We start from the raw sequence: 16,105 nt of genomic DNA on the forward strand, positions 1-16,105 counted from the left end.
GGCCATTCTGTGGCTCCTGTGTGGTTTAGTTTGTGGGTGTGCTGTACAGAGGATCCCATTCCACTGCAGCCATGTCAGGCTGGTGTGGAATTTGCAGCTGCGCTGTGCATGAGGAGCTGCCCCTTCCATCACAGTCATTCCTCCTTTATAGTGTGAGTACTTGAAACCAAAGTCTGGTGTTGATGGTGTGTGTCAAAGGGGACTGACGATGTGACCAAGATTTGGAGAGGTGGGGTGTCATCAGTGAGGTCATTCCATGGAACTTACAGTTTTGGATTTGTGGGTGGGTTGTGATGTGGGGCCCCAAATTATCCTAGGTGTGTCAGGCTGGTCTGGGCTTTACATCTGTGCCAGGGGTGAGCACCTGGACTTTTCCATTCTGTGTGGGTAGTGGAAGAGTTGCCCCTTCAGCGCCCCGTCAGATGTCTGTGTGTCTGAGGCCCCACTTGGCTGTCTGACCACACAGGTGGACCTCGAGACTAAGGGTTTAAGGGAACCTCCCAAGGTTCAAACAAGGCAAATGTGAAGTTCTGTATCTGGACAGGAATTGCACCGGGCCCTGGGTCACGCTGTGGGCAGGGAGTCTGAAAAGTGGCTTTTGTGAGCAGGACCCTGTGGTGCCCATGGAGAACACAGTAACAGAAAGTTGCACTGGGGCGTTATTTTAGTGGGGTGTCACCTGTGTCCAAGACAGATTTCTGAGATTTTTGCCATGAAGTCGTGAGCGGTGGTCCTTTCTCTCTTTTACAGCACTGCAGAGATCCCTTGAAGAGTGGTGTGGACAGTTCTGGCCTCCACAGGAGAAGAAGTACAAGGGGGAAGTGAATGAAGGGAGGTTGAGGGCCAGCAGATAGTGCAGGGGCTGGAGAATCTTTGCTGTAGGTGAGGCTGAGAGGTCTGGGACTCTGAGGAGACAAGGCTGGGCAGGGGACTGTCACGAGTGTGTGGGAGCCCAGCTGTTCTCAACACTGCACACGTGAAGGGAAATGGGGTCCATGCATGAGTGAAAATAAATGGAGTTCCATGGGCAAAGGAAGGAAGAATTTTTCAGTTTGTGGGGATAGTCCCAGAGTGTAAGAGACAATGGGATCCCTCTTCTTGGAGGGCCAAAATTGAACTGGCCCTGATGCTGGAAATCCTGCTCCTCCTTGGTCTTCTTGAGCAGAGAGGATGGAAGCACTTGCTCTCCACATTTCCTGCCCAAGCGGATGCTCTTGTTCCTCTGTTCACGGGGGGGACTCAAGAGTGTTGCTGGGAAGAGAATTTTTCAAGTGTATGCTGGCTTAGAGTGACTTTGTCAGAGCAGTGCCCAGGAGAGAGTTGTTGTGTCCAAGCCTTTGGTAGATGAGGTGATGGCCTTGTGTCATGTTCAGGAAGGTGCCCCCTCTCCCCTGTTTTCCATGCCAGTGTTGGTTTTTCCTGGTGGGGACACATTTGCTAAGAAAGGTTCTTTGCTCATTTTCCATCCAGCATTTTGGCTGAGTGCTGGCATTGCACAGGGTGAGGATGTGAGACCATTGGAATTCAAAAATAACAGGAATCAATCAGGTTGTGATTCAGGAAAATTTTATTGAATTGAAAGAATGAAGTGAAGGAAGAAGCTGAAGGAATCAGGCGTAAGGTACAAGTAGAGAGACCATCAGCCAAGGTGCTTTGGTTGCAGGAGCTGTTGGCAGAGGCCAGAGCTGGTGGTGTCAGGGCTGGTGCTGAGGGCCCTTAGCAGATGTAGCCATAGCCCCTTCTGCCATAGCAGCCCAGGCCTCCCAGGCCATAGCCAAGGCCAAAGCCAAATCCCCCAGAGATGGGCTGTCCCTGGGCATTGAGCTCAGTGCCCAGGCAGCGGAGGAGGTGGATCCGACGGCGGTGTTCTGGGGGAAGGAGGTCATGATGGGTCCCGGCAGGGTGACCAGCACAGGGGAAGGGTTGATGATGACGTGGGAATCCTGGCATTGCAGGGCACAGGGCTCATTGCAGCTGTTGGCCAGCGGGGTGGGTCCGCAGGGACGGCAGATGTTGTTGCAGGCCATGGCTGTGGTGTGGAGGGTGCCTGGAAGAGAGAGGGGTGAGGGAAGGCAGGGGCATGGGGCAGCAAGGAGCAGTGGGGGAGCATGGAGGCTGTTGTGGGGCTGTGGGGAGGGATAAGGGCTGCTGAGGCTGAGGCTGAGTGTGCTGGAAGAGAAGGCCAGGGATGTCAGGAGCAGGAGGATCAGAGGATTGAGGCTCACCTGGTTTTGGGCAGGAGCAGGAGGAGAAGGCTTGAGGAGAAGTGTGTGAGGGGAAAGAGGCTCTGGGCCGACTTTTATGCTGGTCCTGGATGGGTGGGACAGCCTTGTCCCATGGCCTTGGGGCATTTTGCAGGCCACAGTTCCTGGCTGGCTCGGCGTGCTGAGTGCTGAGGTGGGGAGTGTTTTCCATCCCACAGCTCTGCAGTGTCATGTCCTACTTTTAAGTCCGTGTCCATTTGACATTGTCAGCAGCTTTTAGATGCAGGTATTAGCGACCAAGGGCTGTTAATGAAGATGTTTTTTATGGAGAGCTGTGGACGTGGCCAGAGCTTTGGTCAGTGGGCTGTCAACAGTGAAGTCACCCCCTGGTCCTGGTGTGCTGTGCTTTTTGGGTATCTTGTGGAGAGGGTCCTCATTCCCACACAGCCACGTCAGGCTCATCTGGGCTTTGCAGCTCTACTGGGGATGAAGGGTGTCCTCTTCTATCCCATTCTCTCGCTCCCTTCCCCATTGCCAACATTCTAAACCTGTTTATATGCCAGGCTATTCCTGCTAAATATGGAAAAAACAATCCCTGTGGTTTGGGGACTATTGTCAGGCCCTGTAATATCTTGTGTTTTATTCATTGGTAGCGCTCATCTCAGCTGGCGCCAGCTAGGTCATACTCTGGGGTCCCATTGCTGGGCTCTGAGCGACACCTAGAAAGGAAAACTGGAAAAGGATAAGAAGATAATATCTGTGGAGCACTTGAAGGACCTGAATACATTCAATTTTCAGAACAGAAGTGTTGACCTTATTACTCTCTCAAGGTACGTGACTGAAAATCATAACGTCAGTTTTACCTGGCCCAGCCTGACAAGTCATGTGTGCTGGAGACTGTTTTCCTTCCTGCAACTCTACAGTTCCATGTCCTGCTCTTGTGGCTGTGTCCGTGTGACCTTGGCAGCAACTTTAAAGTGAGAGTTGGTATTTGGGAGGATTTGCTTGGAAGGTGCGTGTCAAAAAAACCAATAAACCACAAATGCCTATGAAAATTGGAATGTCATCAGTGTGGTCAGGCAATGGGACAGGTGTGCTTTGGTTTGTGGTTGCATTTGAGTGAGGAATCCCATTCTTCTACAGCCCTGTCAGGCAGTGCTGTGCCTTGGTGGCTGTGACAGACTTTAGGACCTGCCCCTTCGAGTGCATTTACTCCCTCCCACCTTGCCTGTGGATTTCCAGGGAGCTTTTTCATGCAGACAAAGATGGAACAATTTTTTCCCTACAAAGCATTTACAAGTTTGGCTCATACCAGGTGATGAGAAGCAGTTAGAGTCAATTATGGTGTGCAAAATCCTGTCTTAGTGACCTCTAAGTTACCTACAGAAAGAAAAAATTATACTGTGGATGATTAGGGAGCCATGGGTGGTGTTTATCTCCACCTTTTACCAATATCTTTTGCAATGTTTCCTACTGCACCATTGCTGATTATGCAAGGATGTACAGGTGGTGTAAAGGGTCAGTGAGGTGGTCTGCTCTATTTATATAATATTGAAACAACTTGACCTGGAGCGTTGTGATCCAAAGTCAAGCTGGAGTCAAACTTCAAATGAAGTAACTCTAGAGTCATTTCCATGAGTCCAACCGTGTTCAACATCCTCAAAAATGATGTGAGTCAGTGTGAGCAGTTCTGGGGTCCCCAGGGGAGGAGACCCACAGACTTAGTGAAACAAGGCCAGTTCAGGACTAAAAAAATATTTAGAGCTGGAAGGATTTTTCACAGAGAACTTAAAGAGCTGGGACTTCCAGGAGCCAAGGCTGGATGGGGAATGTTACCAGTGTGTGTAAATCCCTGATGGCAGGGGTGAAGCTGAGGGGTTGCATCTCTTCTCAGTGCCGTACGCGTGAAGGAAAAGTCGGCAATGGCAGAAGTAAAAACAGATGGAATTCCATGGGAAGAGCAGACAAGCCTTTCTTGGTGTGAGGGTGGTCACAGAGTGGAAGAGGTGCAGGAGTTTATTTGTCCAGGGAGATGAAAACCTGAAGTGTCGATGGTTCTGGAAATCCTTCTCTGGGCAGCCGTCCTTGAGCAGAGGGGATGGAAGCCCTTGCAGCACTTGGTGATTTTCTCTGAGATCTGATGATATTGTGATTGTTTGTGTGGTTTGAAAGTTCTGATGGGATGAGGTCTTGTCAAGGGAATGCTGTCATGGAGAGTCTTTGCCAGAGCAATGAGCAGGAGAGCACTGATGTATCAAAGCCTTTGGTATGGCAGGAGATGTGATTTTGTCATATTCTGGAAGGTCACCATTCAATCCTGCTTCCTGTGCCAGTCTTGGTTATTATGGGTTGGGTTGTAGTTGTTTAGGAAGGTGTTGTGCCCCTTTGCCATCCACCCCATGGGTAAGAATGTGAGAACATTGGAATTCAAAAGGAAGAGACACGTGAGACTTTGATGAAGGAAAAGTTTATTGAGGCAAGAAATCAAAAAGGCAAGGGAGAGAACTTGAAGGGATCCAGAGTGAGGTACAAGTACACAGGCCATCAGCCAAGGTGCTTTGGTTGCAGGAGCTGTTGGCAGAGGCCAGAGCTGGTGGTGTCAGGGCTGGTGCTGAGGGCCCTTAGCAGATGGAGCCATAGCCCCTTCTGCCATAGCAGCCCAGGCCTCCCAGGCCGTAGCCAAGGCCAAAGCCAAATCCCCCAGAGATGGGCTGTCCCTGGGCATTGAGCTCAGTGCCCAGAGCAGCGGAGGAGGTGGATCCAACGGCGGTGTTCTGGGGGAAGGAGGTCATGATGGGTCCTGGCAGGGTGACCAGCACAGGGGAAGGGTTGATGATGACGCGGGAATCCTGGCATTGCAGGGCACAGGGCTCGTTGCAGCTGTTGGCCAGCGGGGTGGGTCCGCAGGGATGGCAGAGGCTGTTACAGGCCATGGCTGTGGTGTGGAGGGTGCCTGGAAGACAGAGGGGGGTGAGGCAGGGTAGAGGCGTGCAGAAGCAAGGAGAGAAGCATCATCAGGGTGAGGGAGTGTGGAGGCTGTTGTGGGGTTGTGGGGAGGTGTGAGGGCTGCTGAGGCTCAGTCTGAGCGAGGCGGAAGAGAGGGGCCAGGGGTGCCAGAGCAGGAGGGTCAGGGGATTGAGGCTCACCTTGTAGTCTGCAGGAGCAGGAGCAGAAGGTGTGAGGAGAAGTGTGTGAGGGAGAGAGGCTCTGGGCCGGCTTTTATGCTGGTTCTGGAGGGGTGGGACAGCCTTGTCCCATGGCCTTGGGGCATTTTGCAGACCCCAGTTCCTGGTTGGCTCAGAGTGGTGAGTCCTGAGGTGGGGAGTGTTTTTCATCCTGCAGCTTTGCAGTGTCATGTCCTTTTTTTTGAGTCTTTGTCCATCTGACCCTGTCAGCATCTTTTAAATGCCAGTAGTAGAGGCCAAAGAATTTTGATGATGATGATTTTTGTGGAGGGCTGTAGGCATGACCAAACTTTGGACAGTGGGCTGTAACCAGTGAAGTCACTTCCTGGCCCTGGTGTGCTGTGGTTTGTGGGTGTCTTGTGGAGAGGGTCCTCATTTCCTCACAGTCACCTCAGGCTCATCTGGGCTTTGCAGTTCTTGTGGGGATAATGGGTGTCCCCTTTGATCCCATTCTCTCCCTCCCTGTGCCATTGCCAGCATTATAAACATGTCTATATGTCAGGCCTCTCCTGCTGGATATGCGAGAACAATCCCTGTGATGCCTCCCCTGCTGTCCAATGTCTTGTGTTTGTTCATCCGTAGCGCTTGTCTCCACTGGGCCCAGCACGGTCACACTGTGGGGTCCTGTTGCTGGGCTCTGAGAGAAACATAGAAAGAAAATGTTTGAAGGATAAAAAAAGACCTGAGTTTCAGTTGAAGGAACTGTGGATGTTTATTTTTCAAAAAAAATTGGTTGACTTTATTCCACTCTAGAGGTACTTGAATGTAAGTTTTAACATCGGTTTTGTGTGTCATAGATTTGTGTGTTGTGGTGTGGGGAATATTTTTCTTCCACAATCCTTCAGCGTCATGTCCTGCTCTTGAGGCCATTTCCATCTGAACTTGGTGTCAGCTTTTTAGTGAGAGTTGGTACTTGGGAGGATTTGCTTGGAAGATGTGTGTCAGAATAATGAAAATATGCAACAAATGCCTTGGAATTATATGGGTATCATCAGTGAGGTAATTTTGTGGTACTCATATAGGTTTTTTTGTGGGTGTGTTGTGAAGAGGGGCCCAATTCTACCGCAGCCATGTCAGGCTGGTCTGGGCTTTGCAGCCGTGCTGTGCGTGAGGAGCTGCCCCTTCCATTGTGGTCATTCCTTCTTTAAAGTGTGAGTATTTGAGACCAAAGGCTGGTGTTGATGGTGTGTGTCAAAGGGGACTGAAGACGTGACCAGAGTTTTGAGAGCTGGGGTGTCATCAGTGAGGTCAGCCTGTGGAACTCATGGTTTTGGGTTTTTGTGTGTGTTGTGAAGCGGGGTTCCAAAGTATCCCAGGTGTGTCAGGCTGGTCTGGGCTTTCCATCTGTGCCAGGTGTGAGCACCTGCAATCTTCTCCTCCACGTGGGCAGTTGTTGAGTTGAGTTGCCTCCTCAGTGAGCTGGCAGGTTGTGGAGTGTCTGAGGCCCCACTTGGCCATTGCACCAGAGAGATCAGGAGCCTGACGGTTCAAGGAATCTCCCAAAGTTCAAGCAAGGGAAACGAGAAGTTCTCTATCTGGAGAGGAATTGCACTTGGCCCTGGATAATGCTGTGGGCTCAGAGTCTGAAAAGTGGCTTTTGTGAGCAGGACCCTGTAGTGCTGATCGAGAACAGGTAGACCAGGAGATTGCAGTGGGGCATTACTTCTATGAGTGTCATCCGTGTCCAAGACAGATTTCAGGAAATTGTTGCCATGAAGTCATGAGAGGTGGCCCATGCTCTCTTTAGAGCACTGGAGAGTTTCCATGTGGGGTGGTGTGGACAGTTCTGTCCTCAAGATGTGAAGAAGTACATGAGGATAGTGGAAAAAGGCCAGTTGAGGGCCATCAGATACTTAAGGGCCTGGTGGATCCTTGCTAGAAAACACACTAAGAGAGCTGGGACTCTGAGGAGACAAAGCTGGACAAATGGGGTCCCCGGTGTGTGGGAGCCCAGCTGTTTTCTGCATTGCAGACATGAAAGAAATAGAAGGCACATGCACATTTGAAAATAAATTTAATACCATGGGCAAAGGAAGCAAGAATTTTTCAGGTTGTATGGATGGTCATGGAGTGTAAGAGACAATGTGTTCCCTCATTTTGGAGGTCCAAAACTGAACAGGCCATAATCCTGGAAATCCTCACTCTCCTGAGTCTGCTTGAGCAGAGGGGATGGAAGCATTTGAACTGTGGAGTTCCTGCCCAAGTGCATGATGTTATTTCTCTGTTCATGGGGAGGACTCAAGAGTGTTGCTGGGAAGAGAATTTTTGAAGTGTATGCTGGCATAGAGTGGCTTTGTCAGAGCAGTGCCCAGGAGAGAATTGTTGTGTCCAAGCCTTTGGTAGATGAAATGATGGCCTTGTGTCATGTTCTGGAAAGTCTCTCCTCTCCCCTGTTTCCCATGTCAGTGTTGGTTGTTCCTGGTGGGGACATATTTGCTAAGAAATGTTCTTTGCTCCCTCTCCATCCAACATAATGGTTGAGTTCTGGCATTGCACAGGGTGAGGATGTCAGATTCTTGGAATTCATAAAGAACAGAAAGCAACTCTGTTTATGATGCAAGAAAAATTTATTGAAGTTAAAAAATTATGAGAAGGAAGAAGCTGGAGGAATCAACTGTGAAGTACAAGTAGAGAGACCATCAGCAGAGGTGCTTTGGTTGCAGGAGCTGTTGGCAGAGGCCAGAGCTGGTGGTGTCAGGGGTGGTGCTGAGGGCCCTTAGCAGATGGAGCCATAGCCCCTTCTGCCATAGCAGCCCAGGCCTCCCAGGCCGTAGCCAAGGCCAAAGCCAAATCCCCCAGAGATGGGCTGTCCCTGGGCATTGAGCTCAGTGCCCAGAGCAGCGGAGGAGGTGGATCCGACGGCGGTGTTCTGGGGGAAGGAGGTCATGATGGGTCCTGGCAGGGTGACCAGCACAGGGGAAGGGTTGATGATGACACGGGAATCCTGGCATTGCAGGGCACAGGGCTCGTTGCAGCTGTTGGCCAGCGGGGTGGGTCTGCAGGGACTACAGCGGTTGTAGCAGGCCATGGGTGTGGTGTGGAGGGTGCCTGGAAGAGAAGGGACGACATTAGACAGCGGTGTGGGAGTGTGAGGGGCAGTGATGTAGAAGCATGAGGGAGTGTGGAGGCTGCTGTGGGGCTGTGGGGAGGTGTGAAGGCTGCTGAGGCTGGGGCTTAGCGTGCTGGAAGAGAGGGACCAGGGGTGCAGGAGTAAAAGGGTCAGGGCTTGAGGCTCACCTTGTTGTTGGCAGGAGCAGGAGAAGGCTTGAGGAGAAGTGTGTGAGGGAGAGAGGCTCTGGGCCGGCTTTTATGCTGGTCCTGGAGGGGTGGGACAGCCTTGTCCCATGGCCTTGGGGCACTTTGGAAACCACAGTTCCTGGTTGATTCAGCGTGGTGAGTCCTGAAGTGGAGAGTGTTTTCCTTCCTGCTACTCTGCAGTGTCATGTTCTACTTTTGAGTCCATGTTCATGTGACCTTGTTGGCAGCTTTAAATACAGATATTCAAGAAGAAAGGCTGTTGATGAAGATGTTTTTTGTGGAGGGCTGTGAACGTGACCAGAGATTTGGACAGTGGGGTGTCAACAGTGAAGTCACCCCTTGGCCCTGGTGTGCTGTGGTTTGTGTGTGTCTTGTGGTGAGGGTCCTCATTCCCCCGCAGCCACGTCAGGCTCATCTGGGCTTTGCAGCTCTTCTGGAGATGACGGGTGTCCCCATACATTCCATTCTCTCCCTCCCTGTCCCACTGCCGACATTCTAAACCTGTCTGTATGCCTGGCCTTTCCTGCTGGTTATGGGAGAACAATCCCTGTGATGCCTCCCCTGCTTTCCAATGTCTTGTGTTGGTTCTTCCATAGCGCTCATCTCCACTGGGCCCAGCATGGTCACACTGTGGGGTCCCATTGCTGGTATCTGAGTGAAACCTGGAAGTGATAACTGGTGCAGGATAAGTAGACTTGAGGAGCAGTTGAAGGAACTGTGAACATTTATTTTTGAAAGAACAAGGGTTGACCTTATTACACTCTAGAGGTGCTTGAACGGAAATTATAACATCGATTTTGTGTGCCGTGGATTTGCGATTCGTGATGTGGGTTCTGTTTTCCTGCACACAATTCTGCAGTATCATGTCTTGCCCTTGAGGCTGTGTCCACCTCACCTTGGCCGCAGCTCTTAAGTGAGAGTGGTTCCTTGGGATGATTTACTTGGAAGATGTGTGTCACAAAGATCAAAATATGGAACAAAAGACTAGGAATAATATTGGTGTCATAAGTGAGGTCATTTTATGGCAGTTATGTGTTTTCTTTGGCGGGTGTTCTGTGAAGAGGGGCCCCATTCCCTCACAGCCCTGTATGGCTGGTGTGGGCTTTGCAGCCGTGCTGTGCATGAGGAGTTTTCCCTTCCATCGTGGTCATTCCTCCTTTAAAGTGTGAGTATTTGAGACAAAAGGCTGGTGTTTATGGTGTGTATCAAAGGGGACTGAAGACGTGACCAGAGTTTTGAGAGCTGGGGTGTCATCAGTGAGGTCAGCCTCTAGAACTCATGGGTTTTGGTACTTGGGTGTGTTATTTGGAGGGGTCCCAAAGTATCCTGGGTGCGTCAGTCTGGTCTGGACCTTGCCTCTGTGCCAAGTGTGAGTGCCTGGACTTCTCTGTTCCATTTGGGCAGTAGGACAGTTGCTCCCTCAGCGAGCTGGCAGATGGTGGAGTGTCTGAGACCCCGCATGGTTGTGCCACCAGGCAGAGGGATCTGGAGTCGAGGCGTTAAAGGCATCTCCTGAAGTTCAAGCAACGGAAATGAGAAGTTCTGCAGCAGGGCAGGAATTGCACTAGGCCCTGGGTCATGCTGTGGGCAGAGAGTGGCTGAAAAGTGAAAAGTGGCTTTTGTGAGCAGGATCCTGTGGTGTTGATCAAGAACACACATGAGAAGATTGCACTGGGACATTACTTTAGTGGGATGTCACCTGTGTCCAAGACAGATTTCAGAAACTTGTTGCCATGAAATCAGGAGAGGTAGCCCTTAGTCGCTTTAGAGCACTGGTGAGGTCCCATGAGGAGTGGTGTGGACAGTTCTGGCGTCCATGGGAGAAGAAGAACAAGTAGGTGGTGGACGAAGACCCATTGTGGGCCAACAGGTAGTTCAAGGGCTAGAGAATCTTTGCTATAAGAGAGGCCGAGAGGGCTGGGACTATGGGGAGGCATGGCTGGGCAGGGATGTGTCACCAGTGTGTGGGAGCCCAAGCTGTTCTCAGCACTGCACACATGAAGGAATAGAAGGCATGTGAACCAGTGAAAATAGATGGAATTCCATGGGCAAAGGAAGGAAGAATTTTTCAGTGTGTGTGGATGGTCCCAGAGTGTAAGAGGCAATGGGGTCCCTCTTCTTGGAGGTCCAAAACTGAACTGGCCGGAATCCTGGAAATACTGCTCCTCCTGGGTCTCCTTGAGCAGAGGGGATGGAAACATTTATTCTCCAGATTTCCTGCCCAAGTGGATGCTCTTGTTCTCAGTTCATGGGGAGGACTCAAGAGTGCTGCTGGGAAGAGAATTTTCCAAGTGTATGCTGACATAGTGACTTTGACAGTGCAGTGCCCAGGACAGAGTTCTTGTATGAAAGCCTTTAGCAGATGGGGTGATGGCCTTGTGTCATGTTCTGGAAACTTTGCCCTTCTCCCCTGTTTTCCATGTCAGTGTTGGTTGTTACTGGTGGGGCATGTTCTCTAAGAAATGTTCTTTGCTCCCTTTCCATCCAACATAATGGTTGAGTGCTGGCATTGCACAGATGAGGATGTGAGACCACTGGAATTCAAAAATAACAGAAACAAGTCAGGTTTTGATGCAAGAAAAATTTATTGAAGTTAAAAAATTATGAGAAGGAAGAGGCTGAAGGAATCAGGAGTGAGGTACAAGTAGAGAGGCCATCAGCCAAGGTGCTTTGGTTGCAGGAGCTGTTGGCAGAGGCCAGGGCTGGTGGTGTCAGGGCTGGTGCTGAGGGCCCTTAGCAGATGGAGCCATAGCCCCTTCTGCCATAGCAGCCCAGGCCTCCCAGGCCGTAGCCAAGGCCAAAGCCAAATCCCCCAGAGATGGGCTGTCCCTGGGCATTGAGCTCAGTGCCCAGAGCAGCAGGAGGAGGTGGATCCGACGGCAGTGTTCTGGGGGAAGGAGGTCATGATGGGTCCTGGCAGGGTGACCAGCACAGGGGAAGGGTTGATGATGACACGGGAATCCTGGCATTGCAGGGCACAGGGCTCGTTGCAGCTGTTGGCCAGCGGGGTGGGTCCGCAGGGACGGCAGAGGCTGTTGCAGGCCATGGGTGTGGTGTGGAGGGTGCCTGGGAGAGAAGGAGGTGAGGCAGGGCAGGGGTGAGGCTGGGGCAGTGATGCAGGAGGGTGATGGAGTGTGGAGGCTGTTGTGGGGCTGTGGGGAGGCGTGAGGGCTGCGGAGTCTGATCATGCTGACCGAAAGGGGTCAAGCGTGCAGTAGCAGCAGGGTCAGGGGATTGAGGCTCACCTTGCTGTCGGCAGGATCAGGAGAAGTATGTGAGGGAGAGAGGCTCTGGGCCGGCTTTTATGCTGGTTCTGGAGGGGTGGGACAGCCTTGTCCCATGGCCTCGGGGCATTTTTCAGGCCTGGTGAGTGCTGAGGTGAGGAGTATTTTGCTCCCCACAACTCTGCAGTGTCATGTCTTGCTCTTGAGGCCATGACCTTGGCGGCAGCCTTTAAACGCAGGTATTAGACACCAAAGGCTTCTGTTAATGTTGTTTCTCTGGGAGGGCTGAAGACGTGACCAGAGCTTTGGAGAAGTGGGATGTCATCATCGTGGCAGTGGTGTGCTGTGGTTTTTTGGGTGTGTGGTGAAGAGGGGCCTCATTGCGCCGCAGCCACATCAGCCTTGTTTTGGCTTTGCAGCTCTTCTGGGGGTGACAGGTGACAGGTCCATTTCCATCACATTTTCTGTCTCCTGACCATGTTGCAAAATTCCTAAACATCCCTATAGTTCAGGCCTTTCCCACTAAAGATGGGAAGCAATTCCTGTTATTTAGAGATGCCTCCCATACACTCTAAGGTCTTGTGCTGGTCCTTCCATAGCTGATGAAAGATATGGGGAAGAAGACATGTGAGGAGCAGTGGATGGAACTACAGACATTCACTTTTCAGAAGAAGTGTTGACTTTGTTAATCTCTACCGGTACCTGAGTGGTATGGAAAATATCAGTTTTGTCTGGCACAGCCTTTCAAGTGATGATGTGCAGAGTGTTTTCTTCCACACAACTCTGCAGTGTCATGTCCTTCTCTTGAGGAAGTGTCCATCTGAACTTGGTGTCAGCTTTTAAGTGAGAGTTGGTATTTGGGAGGATTTGTTTGGAAGATGTGTGTCTGGAAAACCAAAATATACAAGAAAAGCCTAAGAAAAATATAGGTGTCATCAGTGAGGTCATTCTATGGTACTCAAGTGGTTTATTTTGTGGGTGTGTTGTAAAGAGGAGCCTATTCCACTGCAGCCATGTCAGGTTGGTGTTGGCTTTGCTGCTGTGCTGTGCATGAGGAGCTGCCCCTTCCATCATGGTCATTCCTCCTTTAAAGTGTGAGTATTTGAGACCCAAGTCTGGTGATCATAGTGTGTGTCCAAAAGCCTGAAGATGTGACCAAGATTTGGAGAGGTTGGTTGTCATCAGTGAGGTCATCCCATGGAACTCATAGTTTTGGGTTTTTGTGTGTCTTGTGAAGCAGGGCCCCAGAGTATCCCAGGTGTGTCAGGCTGGTCTGGGCTTTCCATCTGTGCCAGGTGTGAGCACCTGTAATCTTCTCTTCCATGTGGGCAGTTGTTGAGTTGAGTTGCCTCCTCAGTGAGCTGGCAGATGATGGAGTGGCTGAGGCCCCACTTGGTTTTTCCACAAGTCAGAAGAAACTCGAAACTAAGGGTTAAAGGAGTGTCCTGCATTTCAAAGGTGGAAAATATGAAGTTCTGCATCTCAACAGGAATAGCACTTGACCCTGCGTCATGCTGTGGGCAGAGAGTCTGAAAAGTGGCTTTTGTGAGCAGGACCCTGTGGTGCTGATCAAGAACACAGTAACCAGAAGGTTGCAGTGAGGCATTACTTCCATGGGGCGTCACCTGTGTCCGAGACAGATTTCAGAAAATCAGTGCCATGAAATTGTGAGTGCTGGCCCTTCCTCTCTTTAGAGCACTGATCAGATCCGGTGTAAGGTGGTGCAGATAGTTCTGGCCTTGAGATGTGAAGAAATACAAGGAGATAGGAAAGAAACGCCAGTTGAGGCCCTCTAGATACTTAAAGGCCTGGTGGATCATTGCTAGAGGGGAGAATGAGAGAGCTGGGACTCTGAGGAGACAACCTGGACAAGGGGGGTCGCGAGTTTGTGGAAGCCCAGCTGTTCTCAGCACTGCACACATGAAGGGAAAGAAGACACAAGTAAAAATAGATGGAATTCCATGGGCAAAGGAAGGAAGAATTTTTCAGTGTGTGTGGATGGTCCCAGAGTGTAAGAGGCAATGGGGTCCCTTTTCTTGGAGGTCCAAAACTGAACTGGCCATAATCTTAGAAATCCTTCTCCTGCTGGGCCTGCTTGAGCAAGGGGAATGGAAGCGTTTGCACTCTGGTGTTCCTGCCCAAGTGCATGATGTTATTCCCTTGATCATGGGGAAGACTCAAGAGTGCTACTGGGAAGAGAATTTTTCAAGTGTTTGCTGGTGTAGAGTGACTTTGGCAGAGCAGTGCCCAGGAGAGAATTGTTGTGTCCAAGCCTTGGGTAGATGAAATGATGGCCTTGTGTCATGTTCTGGAAGGCTCCTCCCTCCCCCCTGGTTGTCAGTGTTGGTTGTTCCTGGTGGGGACATATTTGCTAAGAAATGTTCTTTGCTCGTTTTCCATCCATCATAATGGCTGAGTGCTGGCATTGCACAGGGTGGGGGTGTGAGATCCTTGTAATTCAAAAAGAACAGAAAGCAATTCTGTTTATGATGCAAGAAAAATTTATTGAAGTGAAAGGATGATGGGAAAGAAGAAGCTGGAGGAATCCGGTGTGAGGTGGAAGTAGAGAGACCATCAGCAGAGGTGCTTTGGTTGCAGGAGCTGTTGGCAGAGGCCAGAGCTGGTGGTGTCAGGGCTGGTGCTGAGGGCCCTTAGCAGATGGAGCCACAGCCCCTTCTGCCATAGCAGCCCAGGCCTCCCAGGCCGTAGCCAAGGCCAAAGCCAAATCCCCCAGAGATGGGCTGTCCCTGGGCATTGAGCTCAGTGCCCAGAGCAGCGGAGGAGGTGGATCCGACGGCGGTGTTCTGGGGGAAGGAGGTCATGATGGGTCCTGGCAGGGTGACCAGCACAGGGGAAGGGTTGATGATGACGCGGGAATCCTGGCATTGCAGGGCACAGGGCTCGTTGCAGCTGTTGGCCAGCTGGGGTGGGTCCGCAGGGACTGCAGAGGCTGTTGCAGGCCATGGGTGTGGTGTGGAGGGTGCCTGGGAGAGAGACAGATGTGAGGCAGGGTAGAGGGTGCACGATGAGAAGTATCAGCATGGTGAGGGAGTGTGGAGGCTGTTGTAGGGATCTGGGGAGGCGTGAGGGCTGCTGAGGCTGGGGCCTAGTGTTCTGGAAGAGAGGGTCCAGGGGTGCAGGAGTAAGAGGATCAGGGGCTTGAGACTCACCTGGTTGTCAGCAGCAGCAGGAGGAGAAGGCTTGAGGAGAAGTGTGTGAGGGAGAGAGGCTCTGGGCCGGCTTTTATGCTGGTCCTGGAGGGGCAGGACAACCTTGTCCCATGGCCTTGGGGCAATTTGCAGACCACAGTTCCTGGCTGACTCAGAATTGAGTCCTGAGGTGGGGAGTGTTTTACATCCCTCAACTCTGCAGTGTCATGTACTACATTTGAGTCGTGTCCATCTGACATTGGCGGCAGCTTTTTAATGCAGGCATTAGAGACCAAGGGCTGTTGATCAAGATGTTTTTTGTGGAGAGCTGTGGACATGACCAGCGCCTTTGACAGTGGGCTGTCAACAGTGAAGTCACTCCCTGGCCCTGGTGTACTGTGGTTTGTGGGTGTCTTGTGGAGATGAAGGGTGTCCCCTTCAATCACATTCTCTCCCTCCCTGTCACGTTGCCAACATTCTAAACGTGTGTATATGCCAGGCCTCTTCTGCTAGATTTTGGGAAATGATCCCTGTGACGCCTCCCGTGCTATGCAATGTCTTGTGTTGGTTCATCCGTAGCACTCGTCTCCACTGGGCCCAACAAGGTCACACTGTGGGATTCCACTGCTGGGCTCTGAGTGAAACCTGGAAAGGAACACTGGTGCAGGATAAGTAGACTTGAGAAGCAGTTGAGGGAACTGTGGACATTTATTTTTCAAAGAACAAGGGTTGACCTTATTACACTCTAGACTTAACTGAACAGAAATTGTAACATCGTTTTTTTCTGGCATGGGCTTTTTAGCATTGATGTGGGGAGCATTTTCCTGCCCACAATCCTTCATTCTAATGTTCTCCTCTTGAGGCCGTGTCCATCTGACCTTGCTGTCAGCTTGTAAGCATGTGCATATTTGGTATGGCTTGCTTGGGAGATGTGTGTCAGAGAAACCAGAATATACAACAAAAGCCTAAGAAAAATATGGGTGTCATCAGTGAGGTAATTTTATGGCACTTTTGTGCTTTAATTTCTGGGTACGTTATGAAGAGGGGCCCCATTTCTGACTGTAGCCTTGTCAGGCTGGTTTGGC

The 16,105-nt window shown here is 51.0% G+C and overlaps 2 protein-coding genes across 2 annotated transcripts; both read right to left on the bottom strand.

Moving 5' to 3' along the window:
* Window positions 1-4,825: 4,825 nt before the first annotated feature.
* Window positions 4,826-5,137, bottom strand: LOC115901074 (feather beta keratin-like). The gene has a single exon (XM_030943382.1). The coding sequence runs from the start codon at window positions 5,135-5,137 to the stop codon at window positions 4,826-4,828; it is 312 nt and encodes a 103-aa protein (XP_030799242.1).
* A 2,968-nt stretch (window positions 5,138-8,105) lies between these two features.
* LOC115901154 (feather beta keratin-like) lies at window positions 8,106-8,417 on the bottom strand. The gene has a single exon (XM_030943542.1). The coding sequence runs from the start codon at window positions 8,415-8,417 to the stop codon at window positions 8,106-8,108; it is 312 nt and encodes a 103-aa protein (XP_030799402.1).
* Window positions 8,418-16,105: the final 7,688 nt, after the last annotated feature.

The sequence above is a fragment of the Camarhynchus parvulus genome, chromosome 2 (genome assembly GCF_901933205.1).
Source record: "Camarhynchus parvulus chromosome 2, STF_HiC, whole genome shotgun sequence".
NCBI classification, from domain to species: domain Eukaryota; kingdom Metazoa; phylum Chordata; class Aves; order Passeriformes; family Thraupidae; genus Camarhynchus; species Camarhynchus parvulus.